The sequence below is a fragment of the Martes martes genome (genome assembly GCF_963455335.1).
Source record: "Martes martes genome assembly, chromosome: 8".
NCBI classification, from domain to species: domain Eukaryota; kingdom Metazoa; phylum Chordata; class Mammalia; order Carnivora; family Mustelidae; genus Martes; species Martes martes.
Window position 1 is genome coordinate 121,011,212 of NC_137895.1, and position 25,413 is coordinate 121,036,624.

General features: G+C 43.3%; 1 protein-coding gene across 1 annotated transcript in view; it reads left to right on the plus strand.

Annotated features, from left to right (window-relative positions):
* Positions 1–8,971: 8,971 nt before the first annotated feature.
* Positions 8,972–25,413, plus strand: part of SLC39A12 (solute carrier family 39 member 12) — a gene marked incomplete at both ends in the record, with an annotated part of 83,912 nt that continues 67,470 nt past the window's right edge. The window contains 3 exons of the mRNA XM_080811391.1: positions 8,972–9,232; positions 17,227–17,508; positions 21,924–22,131. Of these exons, the coding sequence (XP_080667517.1) occupies positions 8,972–9,232; positions 17,227–17,508; positions 21,924–22,131 (751 nt within the window). The remainder of the gene's footprint in view (positions 9,233–17,226; positions 17,509–21,923; positions 22,132–25,413) is intronic.

The window sequence follows — 25,413 nt, forward strand, 5'->3', positions numbered from 1 at the left end:
GGTGGGATGAGTCAGAGTTCAGGGAAACTGATCATTGGAGGACTGGGGGCGTGGGCAGGGAAGAGCATGTGCGGAGAAGGTACAGAAGTGAAAAGGTATAGAGTGAGCAAGGGGGTAGGCCATGCTTGGGCTGAGGCTGCCCCATTTCTTAGCTCCCAGTCTTTGCAAATGCCTAGTTGAGATTTTTTCTTTTTAATTTTCCATTCAAATCTCCAAAGTTTAATTAAGAAGGAGATTGCTGGGGGGTGGCTGGGTGGCTCAGTGGGTTAAAGCCTCTGCCTTCGGCTCAGGTCATGATCCCGGGGTCCTGGGATCAAGTCGAGCCCCGCATCAGGCTCTCTGCTCAGCGGGGAGCCTGCTTCCCCCTCTCTCTCTGCCTGCCTCTCTGCCTGCTTGTGATCTCTCTCTCTGTCAAATAAATAAATAAAATCTTGAAAAAAAAAAAGAAGGAGATTGCCAGATGGAATTATTTTTCTCACTGGATGTAGTCCATTAAAAATTAAGTCCTACCTTCTCTCCTTAATCAGAGCTGAGTGATTCCTCCACACACGAGAACAGAGGACAGGCCCTGAACCACACTGTAGTATTGTTGTTTGGGGCTGGGCTGAGGTGTCCCAATAGAACAAGGGCCCGGGAAATCGGAGTGGTGGTTGTTGTATTTCACACAAACTATAATGGTAACTTGCACGTAGCAGATTCTAAACAGCTGCTAGCCCAACTGAATTAATATGTGTTGATCTCAAGGTTTTCTGGAAATTATCTCTAGAAAATTAATTATTCAGGGAACCATTTTCTCAGTAAACGATAAGGACAACTTCCATTTTCTAACATTAACTCTTCCGGGATTATTTTTCTCCCAAACAACCCTCTCTATTCCCTCCCCTATTCTCAACCAGAAGCCGGAATTTCAGTGCCCCTTTGCCTCAGAGATGGTGAGAGAAACATATACATCACCACAGCTTGGGACAAGTAGGATAAAAAAGTATATCAGGCACAGGTGATGAGGATTCTACTGCGGCGTGGGAATCATGGGAGGCTTTTACAAGAAAGGGGTGTCTGAGCTGGGTCTGAGGGAAAGCGACACAAACAAAAGGAACAGAGATGTGGCAGCGGAGGGGAGAAAGGGCCATTTCCGCTGGACAGAATAGCATGAATACTAGAAGCTGGAGAAGCTCCAGGTAAGAGAAGTGAAGGAAAGTGGCCTGGAGAAGGAGACGAAGAAAGAGAGGCTAGCGAGGGACTTTCCGTGGAATTATTACTGTAGAGCTTGCGTAATAATTGCAGAGCGATGACAGTCCATTTAATGAACTCACAGCTGTGCCAGCTACCAAAATGCCATGAAGGCAGGTGATAGCCCCATCTTAAAAATGAGGAGAAGGCTCGGGGCACCTGGGTGGCTCAGTCGTTAAGCGACTGCCTTCAGCTCAGGGCATGATCTCCAGGTCCTGGGATCGAGCCCCACATCGGGCTCTCTGCTCAGCACAGAGACTTCTCCCTCTGCCTGCTTCCCCTACTTGTGCTCTCTTTCTCTCTCTCTCTCTCTCTGTCAGATGAATAAATAAAATCTGGGGGGAAAAAGTGAGGAGAAGGCTCAAAGGGCCCAGAACATATCCTACATGGGGCCAGTATTTTTTCCCCAGGTCTGTCTGATTCCTATTATCACCACGCCTTGCTTTAAAGAACTCTAAAACCATCCTGGCTGGCGGTTTTAAAAAAGGATTTCAAAGAGCCCTCAGCTGTTGTGGAGTTCCACAAACAATAAAAAATACTTTCCAAAACATAATTATCACTCTTCTCAAATTCATATATTAGGCTTCCTCCTCTAAAAAAGCGTTTTGATGCTAAAATAAATAAATGAATGAGAAAAGGAAAATCTTTGATTTATTCCAATCCTCTTTTAAAAATGATTTTCCCCCATTGTGCAAAATTATACATTTACTATAAAAAAATGTGGAAAACAAAAAAGGAGGAAAACATCACCTATATTCCTACCACCAGTGAGGAAACATTACTACTTAATTTATAGTAATATTCTTGCCATGAATATATTTGCCATAGTTATGATCTCTATAACATTATACATGAATGTGTAAAAATAACTTTTTCTTATTATACAATTTGCCTAATGACTGGATAAATATTGCAAAGATCTCTTTCCTACTGAGAATAAAATCTACCAAATAAATAAACACGGAACAACTCATTTTGTAGAATTCTTGTGAAGACCATTAGTTAAGTCAATATAAATAGTGTTGAATCATTCTTTCTGGCAATAGTTGAGTTCAAAAAAATTTTTAAATTGTCATTAACTTAAAGGATATTCAAAAGATAGAAATTTCAGCAGGTCACATAATTCTGAAATACCCATCTGTTGACACTAACCTCTTAATCTTAAGAGCAGGCTCAAATGTTAAACCAGGATTCTGCCACTTTTCTAAAAATATTCTAGAAACTTCAATGGTTTTGGTGTGTGGAGTAAAAAATTAGTTTGAGGGTTAGGTACCTTAATATCTTTTCATCTCAAATTACAAAGGATTAGTTCATTTTAGAAACAAGCGAGGAAGACATTAAATTAAAAAGGAAAAAATTCCCAGTGTGTTAGACTGGCACTGAAGATGCTGGATAAATATTAGATGTTGAATATATTCTTTGTCATATTTGTGGCTAACCCCGGAAAGTCTGGGAAACAAGTGAAGTTGGGGTGTGGCTGAAAATGGAGAAAGATGTTCCACTGTCTCCACTTCCCCGGAAAAGAGTATGGATGAAAAATACAACGTTTTGGAATGTGAACCGTAGTAACTCCCCAAGCTTCTCCCACCGACATGTTATGCCCCCCTCAGGGATCCCCACAACCTGGTACTCACCTCCTTCTGGTTCCCCTCCCCCTTACCCCACCCTTAGTTGTGGATGGAACACGTGACTCCCTTCTGACAGGTGAAATAAGAAATACCCCTTCCTGATTAGAAATCCTAAGCTTGCCAGTGAGTCCTGTGAGTCTGAAAAACCCTCCTTCCACCCCACAAGTCTCCCAGAGAAACCTCAGTGTTGCCGGAAACACGGGCTGCAGCCCGATGGCGCTCCCAAACGCGGAGCATACGACGGCCACGCCTGACCCACAGAAACTGTGAGATAATAAATGTCTCCCATCTAGAGCCTCGATGTGTGTGACTCTGCTTTGCAGAACTGGATGACTAATACACCTATTTACACAGTGATTCACCCGGAGTGAGTCAGAAACGCGTTGTGAAATTGAGTGGTCAGCAGGCCTCTTTCTACCCACTCTCCATTTCTATTAGCTTTTTCCCTGTCTGCAAATGTCACTTCCAGAAACCGAAGATGACAAGACGTTATCACTGTTGTCTCAAGGGGTACCACTGTGTGCACGTGGCACAAACGAACAGAAGCCTTGGTGAAATGGACCCAGCTTTGGGTCAGGGCCCCAAACTTTAGGGAGGGGCCTCCAGGGTTCCTGTGGTGACTTGGATGGACTTTTAGTGTTTTAGACTCCTTCTTCCGTCTTCCTGTGGCTCCAACTTGAGTGGGGAGGCCCTTGGCTTCCTGCTCCTCAGATCGCTGGGGCCACACTCAGTGTCACTTCTGCCTTCCAGACAGGATGCTCTCTCAGCATCCCCAGCAGACTTCCATCCACATTCACCTCAGATCTGGGTCACGTGCCTCACTTCTTATGAGTCTGGAACAAAGTGAGGGGTTCTCATTGGGCCCTCGATTGCCTTGAACAGATGGAAAGAGGAAGGATGGACGTGGGGTAGACGTCTAGTAAAGTCTGCCACTCAAAGCTTTGTTCTCACAAAAAGAACCACGGAAAGACAAGAAAAAGGAAGGGGGAAAATGAAAAAGAGCAGAGACTAAGGACATGGAAAACAAGATATAAATGAGGATTCATCAAAACCAAATGGGAAGGTGCATTTTTGAAATGTCTAATAAAATAGATCCATTTCCAGCAAGACTGACACAAGATAATGAGGAAAAATGATTAATTTTAAAGTTACGCACATAACGTAATCCAAATTAGGTTAAAATAATAAAAAGAGATACACTAAAAGGTAACACAGATATAATACAGAGAGCATCTTTTTTTTAATATACTCTTAAGTATTTTCCATAGGTTTTTAAAATTAGTGACCATAGATGGCTTTTATATAGAGAAGAAAAATATTGTTTGAAAGTTGCACATAATAAAATGTATGTTTTAAGTCATTTTTACTCTCAGCTTCCAAATCAAAGAAGGCCTAAAAGTCTAAGTTAAAAATTATTGACATATTCTAATTGTTATTCACACAGTGATGTGGATAGTGTCACAGAATCAGAAGATGTGTAAGACAGTCCCTACCCCGTAGGGGCTGCCTTCTCAGTGGAATGTTCTGTTTTTCCTCTAAGAATCCTTTAGAGGACACGTAGTATTTGTTTCAAATGCCTGGTAGGTAGTCCTGTGAAGTATTACATAAGAGTGGAGCCCGAGGTTCTGTTTGTTTTAAAGTTCTGAGTTCTGCTTACATTTTCGCTTCCTCTAAGAATTTCTGGACTGAAAGGTTTGGGGGAAGAATTGAAAAATCAGAATGTAGCAGATGATTTCCTTGGTGATGAGCTCTCTTCAGATTGCTTTGTGAATCCCGCCCACCCCATGCTGTGCTGTAAAAAGGCTTGCACTTAACAAATAAAACCAAGGGGACTCATCACGACTGATGGGTGCTTGGTAGGATGAGCACCAACTTCCATTTGGATGGGCCCGGATTTCTGGTGACGCCTACCAGCTGTATGACACTGGGTATTTCTGAAATGGATAGTGAGATGTTCATTAGGTTCAATTGGTATAACGTAAGAAAATATACATGAAGGTGCTTAGCACAGTGTCTAGGCATAGAAGACACTTAAAAAGTGTTAATGGACATTTATTATTATTAGTTAGAGAGGTTAGTGTCTTGGAAGAGAAGGAAGAAAACCATGTAAAAGGGCACATGGGAAGAAACTGGGCCCAGAGGCAGCTCAGAAAGGTAAGACCTCCTATTACTGCCAGAGCTGGCCCCACAGGGGCTAGGCAGGATGCTGGAGGAGAAGGGCACATGCATCCCTCCACCAGAAACAAAGCCAAAATTTGCTGGAAAATTGTTGAAATAAATATAGAAATCTGTGACGATTATGGAAGTGAACGGTGATCCCTAAAGTTGTACAATGGCCAACCTTCAGAACTGTACAGCGCAGCCCTGAACTAGACCCACAAGATGGCTTTACCCTGGTGTCAATCTCTTAAGTTGCTGCCATTTATTTTATGTTTCCTGGTGGGCCTCTTTAAATTCTTTCTAGTTCAAGGCAGGGTAGACATGTAAATATATTATAAGGCCCAAAGAAGAAGTTTGAAACACAGGCTATACCAAAAGACAAAGACTCAGAACCGAAGGAAAGACTGGTCAAGTCCCACCTTCTCTCCCACTTCCTGTCTGCTACATCTTCCTGGGAGAATGCAAAGCGTCTGTCTATCAAGACATATTGCATCAGGTAAGTGTGGTCTCAAATGGGGCCAAATGCCTCGTAACTATCAATCAGGAGTAAATTAGCTCCTTCTTTGTGCAGAGGGCTAGCTAACATCTGAAACTCATTACCCCTAGAGGTTGGTTTGGATTGCAAATACAAGCATGTTTAAGGAAGGTTGGTTTCAGGCAGGCTGCACCCAGGCAGTTAAAGCTACAACCCGGAGTCAGGTGCAGAAGGTCAAGCCACTGGGTTCTGCTAAGTGTTCTGTTCCTTTATGACTCCAGCTTTTCTCTGGCCGGCCCTCCGCGCCTTGGCCTGACTTGGAGACTACATCTTGGGCTTCTGCCTGCCCCACCTGAACGCCGTGTCCCCAGGGACAGGGACAGGACTGTGGCTGGGGGTCGACTGTGGGGTGCTGCAATCCCTGGGGACAAACAGAGCAGGCTTGGCCATGTGACATGGGGAGGCAGTTGTTTATCCAGTGGGGAAGTCGTGAGGCAGTGGGTAGGCTGGCACAGGTAGTGGGAACAGCTGAGAGCTATTAGGAGGGCATCTGTAGCCCTGGAGAGCCTGAGACAAGATAACAGGCCTTCCCTGGGTGAACATCGGCACAGAGGAATCGGGAAAAGTCCCAGAGGCTCAGAAGGGCCACTGTCCTGGGACCCTAGGTTAGAGCAAGTCAAGACCGGGTTCTTCTATACACCGCAGGTCACTCGGTAAGATCTGGGCAGGGAGCACAGATTTTAGGACCTGCTAATTAGTGCAGGGCGGGGAACCGCCAGCTTAATTCCAGAAACAAGGTCATATGGAGGTACTGAAAGGTAGCACGTGCTGGGAGGCCCGGGTAACATGTTTTGGATGACTTTGCTATAGACACCAATCCGTAAGACAGATAAGGCTGAGGTGGTCCCCCAGTGGGGGTGGCCACCGGCCAGGAGCCTGAGCTGCTGGGAGCTTTGTCGGCGCTCCTCCGCCCCCAGCCCACTCCCTTCTCTGCCCCGACTCAGGGCCCCAGCTGGGGAGTCCTGACCCCCTCCTCACTCCTCTCCCTGCTGGACTGATGATTCTCTCTCTCTCGCTCTTTTTTTTCTTTTTTTAAGATTTTATTTATTTATCAGAGTATAAGCAGGGGGAGCGGCAGGCAGAGGGAGAAACGGGCTCTCTTCTGAGCAAGGAGTCTGATGCAGGACTGGATCCCAGGACCCGGAATCATGACCTGAGCCAAAGGCAGACGCTTAACCAACTGAGCCACCCAGGCACCCCTGGATGGATGATTCTGGACACTGACTCCCGCTCAGCTCACCAGAGGGCTCAGGAGAAACAGGCCAAATCCCTTCCCTTGACAGTTGAGGCAAATCCATCTGCTCTGTGCTGTGTGTCATTGGAGAGAAGCTGGGCATTTCTGGGAGCTTTTGCCCCTCCTGTTTCCATAAGGGTCACAGCATTCTCTCAGATTGTCTCCTGCTGTTGTTTCCAGTTCTCACACTGTTAGTGACGGAGAAGACCGATCCCCCCCCCCCCCGTCTTTCTCTTTCTCTTTTCTCTTTCTCTTTTCAGTTCCTCTGTCCCCCATGCCAAGAAGCCACACTCCCTCCACATCCTCCTCACCCCGACCCTGGAACCGAACTCAGAACTCCCTCCCTTCCCTGCAGCCTTCGGTATCACGTGGTGTTTCATGTACTATGGGCCACGTACACATACTTTGTCCATTTTGAAATCGTGGGTTTTACCTTCTCTTACCTCCTCCACAATTTAGCACTTTGTTCTCACAGTCGTTGCTTTGCTAATAATTTGTCTGGAACGTGTTTCACAGGGTCTTGGGATCCTTACATCACCGCTTCTACCGCAGATTCTGGGATCAGAACATATATAGGCTAATTCAAGTTCCCCACTTCCATTCACTTACTTCCCAGGTAAGAAGTTTATGCCTCCAACAAATACTTTTCTTCTTGTTGGAGGACCTCTTTTTATGGATTTTCGAGTGCCTTAAGTCTTTTAAACCTCTGCACCTTATGTAATGAAGGGCTTTATAGAGCTTATCTTTTCAACAAATCTTTGGCTTGAGTGTGGCTAAAACAGTTACAGAATCAACTGGAAAGGGGAAAAAAAAAAAAAAGATCTTGATCTAACACTAAAGCCTTTCCATTCTGCAAGGTGAAATCCTTTGACCTAGATCTGTCCCTTAAAAGGCAAGGGACTGTAAGAGATTCTAAGTTTTTCTTTGACTTTTAAGAGCATTCGTAAATACTGATATAAAAAGTCGGGTTCATCAGCCAGTTTTATTTGATTTTCCTGAAAATCTGCCAGACAGAAAGTTCTCATTTTTATCCACCTTCATTGTTACCCCCAGAGCAGCCCTCTCCATAGCAACTGAAAACCTCTCTGGGTTGAAATAATCCTCTCCAGCTCCCAGTGCACAGTCAAGGAATTTTAAAAACAGAGGACTTTGTAACCACAAAATACTCTCCAAGATTTAAAAGGCCACGGAGCTCCAGATAAATAATCATTTATCTTTCTTCTAACGGTAAGCACCACATTTAGAAATGTTTGTCTCATCCTCTGTCATTTTTTAAATGCTAACATAAGAATCTTAAACTCTCTTCTGTTTTCTTAACCGTAGAAGTAATCCCAATATCCCCGCTACTACCCCACAGTCATTATTAGCTCATCTCTGGGCCAAGATCTGACATGAGATGCTGTTAACATTTTTATTATTATTTTATTATTATTATTATTTTTGCAGAAAGCTGATTGGCTCTCAAGTTGTTCCTCATGCCTTTAGTGACCATTGAGTTTGTGGATTTATGACAGCTCTTGAGATCTTGAAACCCTGGGCTTTTTCTGCTAGTTGGTACTTTTAATAAACTAAAACCTAAAAAATGACCAGTGTCTCCAGGCATGACTGTTTCCTTCTAGTATCCTTCCTTAACAAAAACCATCCCATTCCATGTGATATGGGTAATTTATGGAAATGTATTTTCTGTTTATTTTTTACTTACTTATTTGAGCAGTGAGGACCACCCAGCCATGAGAGTTCTACTCTAGGATGGGATAAAACCAGCGTATTTCCTGTCTGGGTGCTAGGACTAGTACCACCTGCAGAATGAAGAGAGAAACTTCTTCCTAATTCAGTTCCTCTGCTGAGTTTAGAGAGAGGCAATCGCACAAACTTCTTGGCTGTTCTACAGTTTGAACTAAGTGCACAGTCCTGAGCATTGCCTGCTGTTTGCAGTTATAAATGACCTACACACACACCCCCCACCTCCCCACCCTCGTCCCCCGCTGCTGTTCAGAACCGGCTGACCATTGCAAATCAGCTTAGCCACCCCATTAATGAATCCTTTCAAACACGTTGCAGGCGGAATAATTAAAGCCTTTATTTTTCCCCTTTACCACAGAAGTTCCTCCCCTTACAAGTTTACACCGACAGCAAGCCACCCGACTCCATCACGCACGGTCTCCAGGTAAAGGAAGGGTGGAAATGTGCTTCTGGACAAAGCTTCCAATATTGGGGGTGCCCGTGTTCCTTTTCCTCGGCCTTGTTGCCTCTACTGAGACGGAAAGACCCTCCACGCAGGACAGCGGCGGCCCCTGGAGCCCCGACCACCTGACAGAAGTGCTACGAGCTCTGTCTGCTGGTGACCCCCGACCCCTGAACCATTCTGGAAGCCTCATCAAAACCTTGCTGGAGAAAACTGGCTGTCCGCGGAGGAGAAATGGAATGCAAGGAGATTGCAGTCTGGTTAGTGCAATGGGATACGGGGTCAGGTACCCGCGCGTGTTCCAAAGGGAGCCATGGCTTCTCCAGCCCTTTACTTCGCTAAAGGAAAATCAAGACACGGTGCCCAGGTGGGCGGCGCGTTGCGGTGTCATAACACCCGCAGCTAGGGTACTGCGGGTCACTCACTCAGCATCCTCCATACAGCAACTCAAAATGGGGAATTTTCGTTTAAAGTTTCTGGAAGCCTGTCTGCAACCCTCCAGCTCATGGAGGGTATTTAGCTGCAAGTGTGGGCTTTTAGTTCTCTCTTCTTTCTGATTTACTATTTTATTTTATATTTTATTTTATTTTATTTTATTTTTTGTGGTTGTGGAGAACTTGTGCTTCACTGGGTAGATGCTCTTTGTTTGGGGGAGCAGGATGATAGTGATAAGATATTTTTCTAACGCTGAATTTTTGAAGTACTTTATCCTGGGTGTTGATTGGTGTTTTCTAGAATGTTGCATGGTGGGTCGTTCATGAATTGGATAATCATCCTCTCAAAAAGGACACATCTGACTGGCGCCTGCGTGAGGCAGTCGGTTGAGTCTCGGTTTCTTGGTTTCAGCTCAGGTCTTGATCTCAGTGTCATCGGATCGAGCCCCATGTCAGGCTTGGCACCGAGGTGCGGAGTTTGCTTGAGATTCCTTCTTCCTCTGCCCCTCCTGCTCGTTCTGTCTCTCTCTCTAAAATAAGTAACTTTTTTTTTTTTTTAATGACATCTAACCTGGGGAAGAGAAGTGCTGTAGATGGAGCTAAAATGAAGCCTGTGGCTTGCCAGGCTGGGCTCCCTGCTTTCCCCTGGTCTGCCCCGCGGCCCTCGAACCCTGTCCGCTCCTCAGTGTTGTCTGGGCAGCTTTCCCCAAACACCATGCTGGGGCTTCTTCCTCTCTCCATGGAAGAGATTTAACTTGCCTGGAATGGAATTTTTAAAAAAATCTTCCGTAGGCTGCTTTCCTGTAAAATCCACCTTAATGTAAAGTCAGCATTTAACGTAAAATCAGAAAGTCTCCATCAAGGAGGGGGGACCCACAGAGTTAGGAGTCCATATTGTCAGAGGATAGCAAACAAGAACAAACAAAAATACCATTCACCATCCCTTTCCTGATTGATGAGATTTTTTTTCCCCAGAATGAACCTACAAATAAATAAATAAGCAAATAACTGTCTCCAGCCAAAAAAAAAAAAAAAAAAAAAAAAAGAGAGAGAGAGAGAAAGAAAGAAAAAAATTTGGCAGACTTTCTCAATCATGCTTCATTCTAGGGGAAACATTTCCTGGCCAAGTGTTTTGTTTTTTGTTTGGTGTGTGTGTATATGTGTTTGTTTTTCTTTCTTTTTTTTTTTTCATGTCAGAAGGGTCTTACTAATAGAATTTTTTCTCTGCTCTGTGCAAACAATAAATAATTTGATAATTAGTGAAACTCTCAAAGGTGCCCAGAGAAAACATGTGTTAAAATAGGCAACTCATCTGTAATGACATTAATTTATATATATAGCAACATAAGACTTCCCCATGGAAATAACTCGGAGTCATATCTTATTAATGTCCTCTGAGAATTTGCTTCAGGGAAATGTTCTCCTCTAATGACATAAAGTGCCTTATTAAGGCTGGTTGAATATGAGTCTAGCTAGGGCGAATGTAAACAGGCAAAATTGTTCTCCTGGTTTTTTTTTGAGGGGCGGAGAAATTGTTTTGCACTTTTTGTTTTCTGTGACATTACCAAGCATTTGACCAATTTAGCTTCTGTTTGAACTATTTCCTTTCCTAGGAAGTGAAACTCTCGTCTTGAATAGCCCTCTTGCTGCAGCTCTTTCTCTGTGGAAAAGACTGAGGCTAAAAAAAAAAAAAAAAAAAAGAAGATAAGAAAAAGAAAAAAGAAACAAAGAAAAAAGAGGGCAAATTTCCACTTCACCTGCTCAGAGAGCTACACTTCACATGAGTTCCCCATAAGCGAGGATCCCCTGAAATCTCTCCTTGTCATTCATAAAAAAGCCAGGGAGAAACAGTGTCCTGTTGGTTTAACAAACAATCACATTTTGGCACAAACCACAGGACTTCAGCTCGTTCTTGAATCTCTTATGTCTTTTTAGAGACTTTGTCCATTTAGAGGCAGCATTTGTATTAGAAATTCTGTGGTAAATAAAATCTTGAAAAAGAAAAGAAAGAAATTCTGTTGTAAAAAGAGGGCAAGAGGGTAAGTTCGTATCCTTAAATGTCTGGGGAAAAAAGAGGGAAGTAGGTGTCTTAAATTTGTGAGGAGAAAAAAAAAGTCCCCAAATTTACTTCAAGCTTAGGTAAAAACTGAATGAGTGTGTGTGTGTGTGTGTGTGTGTGAATCAATCTGCAGTATCTGAAAACACTGTGCATTTAAAAATAAATCCATTCAAGCTTTAGCCTTTGAAAATGGATAGTCTTGCCTGATCATGGCCTTTTTAACTTTTTTTAATGAGAAGGTTAGAATGGAGTTTTAATGAATTTAATGAGGGATTAAGTAACTCTAAGTGAATAAATTCCACTTCAGTTATGGTGGGAGCCATGACCCTACATGGATTCCAGACATGGTGAAGGGATAAGAACCCAGGGTCTGGGGTCAGCCAGCACTGGGCCCAAATCCTTGTTCTGGTACCTTCTAGTTAGGGCATGTTGAACCTCCACTTCCTCATCTATAAGACCCCAGTGCTGGGTCTTATAGTGTGAGGACCACATGGCCATGAGCTGGGGCACAACAGCTCAAGCTCTCTCTGTCCCCTCACATTTCCTATACATCATGGACATGTCCATCGCCTTTTCCGAGGGACCCTGGAGTGGTGCTGGTGAGAAATGAGATAATCCTCAGCATCCCCCTCCTGCCCTGTCCCCAGACTTCCCCCGCCCTCCGTCCCAGGGGCTTGGGGGTTTTATCCAAGATCTCTAGAATATTCTCAGACACCTTCAAGGTAGAGAACCACAGGTTTAAGGTCCTGCATTTAATTCAATGCTCCCTCCCCCATTTGTCATTTCTGTCCCAGGATAAACAGGGAACAGTCCAAACTCTTATCTTGTTGATCTAACAGGTCTTTCTTATCTCAGAAAGACTTATCTCTCTCTGTCAGTCAGAAATATCACGGAATCTGGTACAGACCCACAAAAAGCCAGTACCTGCCATCAGCCAACATTCTTCCAACTCTTGGTTTGGCAGGAAAAAGAAGAAATATAATTTCCCTCTTAGAGTCCATTATAAGACTCCCTTCCCCCCCCCCAAAAAAAGAGACCTTATAAAAATCTAAGAACTTGAAAAAGGCCAGTGGATTTATCCATAATAATAATCAAACTTAAACATCTTTGGATCTAAAGTCTTTTAAGTTTATCTACAAGTATGACAACTGCCCTGTTAATGCAGAAGAAAGATTTCCTATTGTTTTTGTCACTGAGGCTTTCCTAGCATCAGCAACAAACAAAACTAAATGAGGCGGCTGGGGAAGGTGATCTGATTTGACTATAGGAATCCAGAATCTGTTTGTTTTCCCTTTGAAACCTGATTGCCTCCACCTGACAAGAAATCAAAGGGAAAATCGACGGATTATTCCTGAATGAGTCCATGCTTCTTTTTTTTTTTTTTTAAAGATTTTATTTATTTATTTGACAGATCACAGTAGACAGAGAGGCAGGCAGAGAGAGAGAGAGAAGCAGGCTCCCCGCTGAGCAGAGAGCCCGATGCGGGACTCGATCCCAGGACCCTGAGATCATGACTTGAGCCGAAGGCAGCGGCTTAACCCACTGAGCCACCCAGGCGCCCAAGCCCATTCTTCTTTAACAAAGCATCACTTCACCCGAGTTAGCTACTTAGACGGATCTTGCTGCCTATGAGGTGGAAGTATTTGCAAAATTTTACTAGACATCATTTCCCAAACACAACCCAGCCACTGCTAAAAGCTCTAACAACATATCTAGTGATGATGAATTGGAAAGTCCAGTCCCCCACGCACCCCCATAGAGCTTTCTGTCCTGTCAGTGTCTGTTAGATCTCATGATGTTCCCAAGAGTAGCCTTTCCTCAAGCCGCTGCCCTCCATATACAGGTAACTTCTTAAAAGTCCAATATCATAAAAAGGCAAAACGTTGTCAGTCCACGGTCACTGGATTCCCCACTGAGCTTTATTCAAGCAGGTGTCAGAAAATTAAAGCAAGGTTAGGGAACTTCTGTTCATTTGAGATGAAGGAAATCTCTCATCAGACAGAATGAGCTGTTCCACTACTATTTAAACATTTTCAGTCAGAAATCAATTTACCTTCCCCATTCTGTGCTTTTCACAAACCATATCTCGCCCTAATCTCTGCTGCCCTAGGCCACATCCCTCCTCTTCCTTTTTTTCTTTCTTTTTTTTGTTTTTGTTTTGCTTTGTTTTTAGATTTTATTTATTTATTTGACACACAGAGAGAGAGATCACAAGTAGGCAGAGCAGCAGGCAGAGGGGGAGGGAAGCAGGCTCCCTGCTGAGCAGAGAGCCCGATGGCAGGGCTCGATCCCAGGACCCCGAGATCATGACCTGAGCCGAAGGCAGCGGCTTAACCCACTGAGCCACCCAGGAGCCCCATCCCTCCTCTTCCTATCCTAGAGAGCACATTGAGGAGGACCCATGAACGGAGAGGGGTCTCACGCACCCTGGATGCGATGAAGGGTGGCCATGTACTCTGCTATGCACTGTCAACCAAACCCTGGCTGTGTGTGCCTGGTCCTGTGGCTTCGTGGAAGTGCCATTTCTTGTTCCAGGGGCACTTTGTCTGACATACCCAGGTTCATCAAACAACCTGAACAGCACTTGACAGTCTGTCAGCAAGAATTCATTCAGTCTTCTTGTGGTGCTATGTCCTTATTGATTTATATTCAAGCCTTACCCATCCCTTGGTATCCTTTTTTTTTTTTTTAAGATCTTATTTATTTATTTGAGAAAGAGAGAGAGAGAAAGAGAGCACAAGCAGGGGAAGGGACAGAGGGAGAGGGAGAACAGAGGGCTCCCCACTGAGCAGGAAGCCATATGTGGGACTCGATCCCAGGACCTCAGAATCATGATCTGAGCCAAAGGCAGATGCTTAACCAACTGAACCACCAATCCATTGGTCTCCCAATTGACCTTTTTTTCTGTCAAAAAGGAGGGAGAAAAAATTACTGGTCAAAAATACATTACTTAATGTACACATTAAGTACATAGGTGGGTCTACAGCTTATGTTCTTCATGGCACAAAACAAAGGAATAAGAGAATAAAGCCTATCCTTGGCGAGGGATAATTAAGATTGGGCAGTATTAGCTCTGTGACCTTAGGTACATTGCTTAGACTTTCTTAGACTTGGTTCTCACATATGCTATAGTTATACCTTCCTTGTAGAAGGAAGACATAATTCATGCTGGATTCTGTGCCTTGCCCTTGCATACTGCACAGAAATTATCCATTATTACCCATTACCCATTACCCATATAATAATGTACCCATTATTCACTGTGAGTTAATTGGGTAATTGGTATTCTCAGTGCTTAACATTATGCAGAAATATTTGGTGGGTTATCAAATAGGCTGGGGACATTTTGTTTCCATTTAAAATAGTGGAATAATAATCTCACCATCAAAAAACAGATTATCTGAAATTTTTTTTCCAGAACCAATTATATTTGGGTTTTTTTTTTTTCTCAAGACTTTATTTATTTGACAGACACAGAACACGAGCAGGGGGAGTAGCAGGCAGAGGGAGAAGTAGACTCCCCACTTAGCAGGTAGCCTGATATGGGGCTCAGTTTCAGGACCCTGGGATCATGACCTGAGCCAAAGGTAATGCTCAACTGACTGAGCCACCCAGGCACCCCACCAGTTAGATACATGTACTGGGGAATGCTTGAATACCTAAGGTGCTTAGCAGTGTCCTGGACACATGGCTTGATTACACTTTTGTTTCAACTGATTCACCTCCCTAAGTCTTGGTGTCAGCTCTGCCAACAGCTACCAACCCATGAACTTTTCTTGTGGGCTAATCAAGAAACAGAAAAGGGCTGGGTTGGTTTCAGTGGTGAAGCTTTATAGCCACATCGCGTTGGTCTTGTTGGGAAGCCTGTTTGCTGAGTTCTTATCCCGGGGTAGCTGAGCTGGGGCGAGAACGGAATCTGTATGGCTCGTGAAGAATGTGATGAATGCTTTGCTTTAGAGACAGATGACATGTTTCTTCCTGACTCAGACGGTATGTCCCAGATGTTCCCCGGTGGGACACCCAACACACGTGGAATTAGGACGCCTGAAGCTTCCACCTCAGAGAGTAGATTAAAAGATGTTCTAGTAAACTGTCCTGCAATGGGAAAAAAAAAAAAATCCCTCTGGGGCTCAGGACAGGCATCCCTCCATGGCTTGACTCTGAGGCTGAGGCTATGCCATGGGCTGCTTCTGGTATCCTGGGAGAATTCTTTTTTTTTTTTTTTTCAAGATTTTATTTATTTATTTATTTGACAGAGAGAGATCACAAGTAGGCAGAGAGGCAGGCAGAGAGAGAGGGGGAAGCAGGCTCCCCGCTGAGCAGAGAGCCTGATGCGGGGCTCAATCCCAGGACCCTGGGATCATGACCTGAGCCGAAGGCGGAGGCTTAGCCCACTGAGCCACCCAGGCGCTCCCTCCTAGGAGAATTCTTAGGAGTGCCTCACCGTCTTTGAAGGAAAGCAGCTCCTGTCTTGTCAGGAGAGTTTCCCTTCCACAACTCTGTGTGTATCTTTTTTTCTCATCATCTCCTCATCATCTTTTTTTCTCATCACCATCCCATTACCCACAACACCTTCTGCCACGTAAACTTCCCAGATGAGCTGAGCCGGGCGTCGGGCAGTGTGTGTGAAACAAAGAAATCATCGTGGAAGTATTTTTAAGCAATTCTCTTAAGTAGGGTAAAGGCAAGGCAGATGGCGTTCATCATTGCTTTTCACACCTCCTAAGAGCCAGGCATTGTGCTCGATGCTGAGGATAGAACTGCGCACAGACAAAACTTGGCCCAATGGAGCACTTGTTCTCGGGGGAAGAGAGAAAATAAACATGGAGAGAAAGCAGTTTTAGAATACGAGGGCCACAAAGAAAATAAACCTGTTCTATGCTAAGGTTGCCACTAGCCCCACATGACCGCTGGGCATTTGATACGTGGTTCATCTGAATTGAGACCTGCTGGGAGGTGTAAAGTACACACCAGATTTTGAAGACTTAGTCTGACAAAAAGAATGTCAAATAGCTCACGAATAATTTTTAAAAATTTGGATGACATGCCGAAGCAATCCTATTTTGCATGAATGTTTCAATAAGGGACAATATTAGATATGTTATTAAAGTTAATTTCGCTTTCTAAAATGTGGCTATTAGAAAATTTAAAGTGACGTGTGGCTCACCTCTGTGGCTTGGGTCCTGTTTCCATTGAACAGCGCCACACTGGGGAACGTGGGGCAGGGTTTGGGATTTCCTATTCTAGAGGGGGTGTTCAGGAAGGCATCCCGAGGGGGTGTCACTTTAAGCTAGATCTGAGAAATGAGGGGGAAGAAGACCTGATGCGTGGTGGGAAGGAGCTTGGTGGGACTGATGGAAAATCACAGGGGCAGAAAGTTAACGAGAGGTGGGAAGAGGCTAAGGGAAGGGAAGGGTGGGAGGTAGGCAAGAGCCAGACCAACGAGAAAGTTGTGTAGAGCTTGGATTTCACTCTAAGTGCAATGGGGACATTTCTTTAAAAGCCAGAGTCAACTGCTTTTACTCCAGGCAGCATATGGAGAACTGGAGATAGAAGAACTCCTCTCCGGGAGTAAGGGCTCCCCAAGAGGGCATCCCTGATGTATGAAAGTCCCACCTGGATTATCTTATTTGAAGCTGACTATTGGGGCTGTCCACCTTTCCTTCCTGTTCATAAAATAATAAGGGGTGGTCATTAGTGTTCTAGGACTATTCACTAAGCTTTGTTTCTACCTGTGTTTTATTTTGTGTTTTTGAAACAGTGCTTTGAACCAGATGCCCTGTTACTAATAGCTGGGGGAGATGTTGAGGAGCAGCTCCGAGAGGAAGTGGTCCAGAGAGTTTCCCTTCTCCTCCTCTATTACATTATTCATCAGGAAGAGATCTGTTCTTCCAAGCTCAACATGAGTAATCGAGAGTATAAATTTTACCTACACAGCCTCCTCAGCCTCAGGCAGGACGAAGACTCCTATTTCCTTTCACAGAATGAGACAGAAGATATCTTGGCATTCACCAGGCAGTACTTTGACACTTCTCGAAGCCAGGTAAGGAGGGCCAAGGTGCCAGCTGGCTTTGCTCCTGAGATACAGTCCCTGAGCCTTGTTTCCTGTCCCTTATTCCTCCCTAGGACAGTCAAGGACTCTTAAGAGAGGGCTTTGTGGCTTTTAGTTATGGGATGTTAAGTGATGTCATTTAAAATTCTGAGTATAAAAGGGGGAGATGGGATGACTAATGATTGTAAAATGAGTTCTAGCCAGAAGGTGGGTGGGTGGGTCGGTGGGTGGGCAGGAAAGCCAGGTGACGGGGCAGCGCTCTTCTCCTGAACAAGCAAGTGGGTGATTCACAGCTCCTGATCAGTCTCCAAGGACTGACCCACGTCAGGGAGGGCACCGTGCCTCTTTGCCTTGCCTTCTGGCCAGGGAAAAGGAAGGCGGAACCATTTGAGGGAGAGGAATTTATCATTAGTTACTTCCCCAGAGAGGCAGCTTGCAAAAAGCATTATTCATGACCGTCAGCCCAGACCATATCTCCTGAAGCTTTTGATTCCTGCCGCTTCTGTTCAAGGGCTCTCCGGAAGTGGTTTTCTCCTCTCAGGGCTCCCACTGTGAGGAACAAGGCTCTTGGTCCCTTCTGGCCTTCATTACTGTTCCAGCAAAAGCTGGCCTTTCCATTACGTTTATCAGCTTTGCAGTGGGAAGTCTGAGTGGATAAAGTGCTCTGAACATTAAAAAAAAAAAAAAAAATTAAGCCACATTTTCTTAAAGAATTGTGCAGCCACCTGTGCAGTTTGAAGAGAGTTGTGAATCTTTTTTTTTTTTTTTCCTCTTGAATTTTTCATTGACATGTGTCTTTGAGCTGCTGTAACAGAAACACAATAGACTGGGTGGCTTCTACACAATAGAAATTTATTTCTCACAGTTCTGGAGTCGGGCGAGAGTCCCCATCCTGGTTCAAAAGATACCATCTCCTCCCATGGTAGAAGGGGTAGAGAAGCCCTCTGGGGTCTCTCTTCTAAGGGCACTAATCCCATTCATGATGGCTTCGCCCTCATGATCCAGTCAACTCCCAAAGGCCCCACCTCGTAATGCTGTCACAGTAGGTGGTAGGATTTCAACATATGAATTTGGATGAGGGGGACACAGTCATTCAGTTTATAGGGACGTATGTAGGTATATTTGATTTTGGACCTCAATTCTGGCTCCTCGGAGCCCAGAGGTTTCTGTGCAATCATGCTGTGGCCTAACGACCAGCAAACATATCCTCCAGTTTGTTGTAAAAATGTTTAATTTCTCATGTGATTGGCACACAGATGGAAAGACTGCTTCTTAAAGACTGTGTGGGCATCACTCTGGTAACTCTCATCTCATGAATCTCAAAATAAGGCCATATTTTTGTTTCCACTTCCAATTGAGAAAATGGGTTCCTTTCTGGAATTCAGTTTCTGCTTAAATAAGGAAATAGGCCCACATATAATTTCTTCGGTGCAACTTCTATATGATACAAGATCAGTTCAAATTAGCCACTAGGATTTTAGTCATCCCATCTGTTACTGCCTTTTGATGCAGATAAAGTGGGAATGAAAACCCAGCACTTAAAAGCAGATGGTGTGTATATGTTCAACGCAGATTTCTGGTTATCCAACACATACTGCAAATTCCTGGGCTTCCAAGTGCATGTGAGATTAAACATTCCTAGAGCAGAATAAAATAATTCAATATTATGTGTAGGCCTACTTTCTCCATCCCTTCAGTCAAGAAGAATTAAGAGCTCTTGTTGAGTTGTTAGGCCTTAGAGCTTTTGTCTCCTGGAGGATGGCAATGTCATCCTTTAAGCCATTCACTTGGGCTGGAATTCCCTTAGGAATCCTTAGTCAAGTCAACCCAGACTTTTACAGGAGGCCAGTTGGCCTCTCACTGGAGGGTGCCACTGTCTCCAACTAGAGAGTGTGAGGTCACAGAAGGTGCTGGTAGACCAGGCCCACCACTACCAGCAGGTAGGTCTTGGTCTACACAGGAGTCGGCCTCCATAGGTGAAGCCACTAACAGGTGCTCTAGTGAGCCTTCACCAGCTCATCAACAAACAGCTCTGCACTGGAGGACCCTAATGTAGCCCCCCTCCCTAGTGGCCCAGAACGTTATTATCCCTCCAGTCCTTCATTCTCTTTTGCCCAACTACTGTTGATCTCCTTGACTCAATCTCTTGCTTCCACTTCTCTCTGTTCTTTCTACTGTTGGCTGTTTCCATGATGAATAAACAGGGATCTGTACGGACTTCTCCACTAGCCCTGACTCTTCGATGAGGGAATAGTGGATAGTATTACCATCCTACATTTGACAAACCCAGAAACCTGAGCCATTTTTAACACTTCGGACTCCTTCACGTTTTCTTCCAAATCCTTTGTAATATTTCTCAAATATATCCATTTTTCCATCTCTAGTGCTACCATCTGAGGTTAAGAAATACCTTGGGTTAATCAATAACTTCTTTTTTTTTTAAGATTTTGTTTATTTATTTGACAGAGAAAGAGAGATCACAAGTAGGCAGAGAGGCAGGCAGAGAGAGAGGGGGGAAGCAGGCTCCCCGCCAAGCAGAGAGCCTGATGCGGGGCTTGATCCCAGGACCCTGAGATCATGACCTGAGCCGAAGGCAAAGGCTTACTTAACCCACTGAGCCATCCAGGCGCCCCTAATCAATAACTTCTTAACTATACTCCTGCTCTTAAATTCCAGCCCTGGCAATTTATTCACTACTTTGCCACCAGAGCGACATTTCTTTTCTTTTTTTTTTTTTTAAGATTTTATTTATTTATTTGACAGACAGAGATCACAAGTAGGCAGAGAGGCAGGCAGAGAGAGAGGAGGAAGCAGGCTCCCCACTGAGCAGAGAGCCTGATGCGGCGCTCGATCCCAGGACTCTGGGATCATGACCTGAGCCGAAGGCAGAGGCTTTAACCCACTGAGCCACCCAGGCGCCCCCAGAGCGACATTTCTATAAGATACCTTATTGTATTATTCTTTTGTTTATAATATTAATGGCTTCCCTGGAGCCTTTACGGGAAAAGTTTTCATAGCACTGAGTATAAGATTCTTGTCACCTTCTTCAGCTTACTGTCTATCCGATGCACAACTAGACACTGGGTCCAATAATAATAGTAGCGAAGACTAGCTGACTGTGTCCGATGTACCAACTACTATATTAAGAATTTTTCAGGGGGACGCCTGGGTGGCTCGGTTAAGCGGCTGCCTTCGGCTCGGGTCATGATCCCAGCGTCCTGGGATTGAGTCCCACATCGGGCTCCTTGCTCGGCAGGGAGCCTGCTTCTCCCTCTGCCTCTGCCTGCCACTCTGTCTGCCTGTGCTCGCTTGCTCGCTCTCTCTAACAAATAAATAAATTTAAAAAAAAATTTCAGGCTTTAGCTCATCTAATTTTAATAACTTTTGTGGTGGACAGCATTGTCCTTTTTTACCAATAAAGAGTATGAAGGTTGGCAAAGTTAATCATTTTGCCCAAGGTCACTCAGTTACAAATAACAGAGATAATATTAAAGCCTTATCTGCCTATCCCCAGCACTATGCTGTGGAACTCACTTTAATGAAATGGAAGTCCCATCACCATCCTGTGTTTCCATTTATTTCTACATATAAGAGGAAGAGTATTTAAGAGTTTAGGCTATGGGTGTACACTGGGACTCAGTTATCAGCCCAGTGATCTGTGTGAAGAGTATCCACTGCACAGAGGTCTGGGAGAATGAGAAGAGAGAATAATGTAATGGACTTAGCATAGTGTCTGGCACACAATAGGCGCTCGATAAATATTTAAATGAGTGAATGGGTATTTTAGTAGAATGCAAGGCAAGAGTCTCGCCTTTCAGACACTCATAATTTCATTGAAGAAAATTGATGTACACATGGAAAAGATCCTAGGTCCAATGGAAGTTTAAAAAACACAGACTGTGATAACTTTGATTTGCACTTAGCACACATTGAACTTGAAACTAAAGGCAAGGGTGAAAAGAGAAGTTTCCTATGATGACACAATGCAACCGAGCCAGTATGAAGTCAAGGTCAGGAATATATATTTGAAAGTCATTACCCTGCAGGCTCTACTTGAAGCTGGAGAGAAACAATTCCCCAAATGGAAGGGGAAGGGTGTGAACAATAAGAACAAGGGATCTTCTTGGAGAAAACCCATCTCTGAAGGAATAATGAGAAAGGTTGGGTAAATAAGGACCAGTAGGATGGGGATTAGAAAATCCAGTGTCAGGGTGAATAAAAGAAACAAGAATTTTCCAAACAGAATTCTGAGACTAGAGAATGAGGGTAGTCATGGTCCTACAAACAGTTCAGACCTCTATAAGGTAGCGAACTATTTCTTGTCTTTTGGGGAAATCCTAGAGATATTTTAATCAAAGTAACTTCAGAGGTTCAAACTTTTCTTTTTACTGTGTATCTCATTTCAGTGTATGGAAACCAAAATGCTGCAGGAAAAATCTGGAATATTGAGCAGTGACGGTGCTGATGAAAATACACTTCCTCAGTTAGCAGCGACAATCATCACTCTGTCCCTCCAAGGTGTTTGTCTGGGGCAAAGAAACTTGCCTTCCCCAGACTATTTTACAGAATATATTTTCAGTTTTTTGAATAGTACAAATACTCTCCACCTCTCAGGTGAGGATGCTTTTCATGAATTTAACTACTAAATTCATACCTACTAAATGAATTGTGCCTAAAAGAAAGACTGATGCTTTTTGAAGCCTAAATTTGTTCAGGTATGTTCTAAAAGCCGTTTCATTTTACCAAGCAGTAAGACAGCTGAGACCTTTTCTTTTCTTTTTTTTTTTTTTAATTTATTTTCAGCATAACAGTATTCATTGTTTTTTCACCACACCCAGTGCTCCATGCAAACATGCTATTGTCTCCATGTGGTGATGGGGCAAAAATAGGGACTTGACCCTTTATTGATGATATTATGGATATAGAGCCAAGGGAGAGATTTTATGACCTGCTGTAAGTACTAAGGAACACTTTTCTACTTGGTACCTAGTCCTGAGCCAGAGGTCGCATAATATTGTGAAGAGTGATGAAAGGGTATGCCAAATGATGCAAAAACCTTGGTAGTGTTTCCTTATAACCATAACAGTAAACTATTTAATTTTAAGTAAAAATAATGTGAACAATCCACTCTGGCTACATTCATGACTGGCAGCTTTTTTGAGCTCCAAGATAAAACAGGATGCTAGGAATGGGCTCAGAATGTTTGTCTCGCACATTTCTTTGTCCTTGACAAGATATTAAAAATGAAATGAGTTTTATTCATTAAATTGTATTCATTAAAAATGAAGTGAATTTTAATTTTTTAAAATTAATTTTATTAACATACAATGTATTAATTGCCCCAGGGGTACAGGTCTGTGAATCATCAGGCTTACACATTTCACGGCACTCACCATAGCACATAACCCAACCACACTATCCCTACTCCATATGTCCATAACCAAACCACACTATCCCTATGCACCCCCCCAGCAACCTTCAGTTTGTTTTGTGAGATTAAGAGTCTCTTATGGTTTGTCTTCCTCTCGATCCCTTCTTGTTTCATTTTTTTCCTTCCTTACCCACCCACAACCCATGCACTGCCTCTCAAATTCCTCATATCAGTGAAATCATATGATAATTCTTTCTCTGATTGACTTATTTCACTCAGCATAATACCCTCTAGTTCCATCCATGTCATTGCAAATGGCAAGATTTCATTTCTTTTGATGTCTGCATAGTATTCCATTGTGTATATATATACATGTATATATATATATACATACACACACACACACACACATACACACACACCACGTCTTCTTTATCCATTCATCTGTTGACGGGCATCTAGGTTCTTTCCATAGTTTGGCTATTGTGGACTTTGCTGCTATAAACATTCAGGTGCATGGGCCCCTTTAGATCACTACATTTATATCTTTACAGTAAATAACCAGTAGTGCGATTGCTGGGTTGTAGGGTAGCTCTATTTTCAACTTTTTGAGGAACTTCCATGCTGTTTTCAGAGTAGCTGCACCAGCTTGCATTCCCACCAACAGTGTTGGAGGGTTCCCCTTTCTCCGCATCCTCGCCAACACCTGTCATTTCCTGACTTGTTAATTTTAGCCATTCTGACTGGTGTGAGGTGGTATCTCATTGTAGTTTTGATTTGTATTTCCCTGATGCCGAGTGATGTGGAGCACTTTTTCATGTGTCTGCTGGCCATCTGGATATTTTCTTTGTAGAAATGTCTGTTCATGTCCTCTGCCCATTTCTTGATTGGATTATTTGTTCTTTGGGTGTTGAGTTTGATAAGTTCTTTATTGATTTTAGATACTTGCCCTTTATCCGATATGTCTTTTGCGAATATCTTCTCCCATTCTGTCAGTTGTCTTTTGGTTTTGTTGACTGTTTCCTTCTCTGTACAAAAGCTTTTGGTCTTGATGAAGTCCCAATAGTTCATTTTTGCCCTTGCTTCCCTTGCCTTTGGCGATGTTTCTAGGAAGAAGTTGCTGTGGCTGAGGTCGAAGAGGTTGCTGGCTGTGTTCTCTTCAAGGATTTTTGATGGATTCCTTTCTCACATTGCGGTCTTTCATCCATTTTGAGTCTATTTTTGTGTGTGGTGTAAGGAAATGGTCCAGTTTCATTCTTCTGCATGTGGCTGTCCAATTTTCCCAACACCATTTGTTGAAGAGGCTGTCTTTTTTCCATTGGACATTCTTTCCTGCTTTGTCAAAGATTAGTTGACCATAGAGTTGAGGGTCTATTTCTGGGCTCTATATTCTGTTCCATTGATCTATGTGTCTGTTTCTGTGCCAGTACCATACTGTCTTGATGATTACAGCTTTGTAATAAAGCTTGAAGTCTGGAATTGTGAGGCCACCAACTTTGGCTCTCTTTTTCAACATTCTTCTGGCTATTTGGGGCCTTTTCTGGTTCCATATAAATTTTAAGATTATTTGTTCCATTTCTTTGAAAAAAATGCTGGTATTTTGATAAGGATTACATTAAATGTATAGATTGCTTTAGGTAGCATAGACATTTTCACAATATTTGTTCTTCCAATCCATGAGCATGGAACATTTTTCCATTTCTTTGTGTCTTCCTTAATTTGTTTCATGAGTACTTTATAGTTTTCTGAGTACAGATTCTTTGCCTCTTTGGTTAGGTTTATTTCTAAGTATCTTATGGTTTCAGGGGCAGTTGTAAATGGGACCAACTCCTTAATTTCTCTTTCTTCTGTCTTGCTGTTGGCATATAGAGATGTAATTGATTTCTGTGCATTGATTTTGTATCCTGACACTTTACTGAATTCCTGTACAAGTTCTAGCAGATTTGGAGTGGAGTCTTTTGGATTTTCCATGTAAAGTATCATATCATCTTCAAAGAGTGAGAGTTCAACTTCTTCTTTGCCAATTCAGATGCATTTTATTTCTCTTTGTTGTCTGATTGCTGAGACTAGGACTTCTAGTACTATGTTGAACAGCAGTGGTGATAGTGGACAGCCCTCCTGTCTTCCTGACCTTAGGGGAAAAGCTTTATTTTTCCTCATTGAGAATGATATTCACTGTGGGTTTTTCATAGATGGCTTCGGTGATATTGAGGTATGTACCCTCTATCCCTATACTTTGAAGAGTTTTGATCAAGAAAGGATGCTATACTTTGTCAAATGCTTTTTCAGCATCTATTGAGAGTATCATAGGGTTCTTGTTCTTTCTTTTATTAATGTATTGTATCACACTGATTGATTTGTGGATGTTGAACCAAACTTGAAGCCCAAGAATAAATCCCACTTGGTTGTGGTGAATAATCCCTTTAATGTACTGTTGGATCCTATTGGGTAGTATTTGGTGAGAATTTTTGCATCTGTATTCATCAAGGATATTGGTCTGTAATTCTCTTTTTTGATGGGATCTT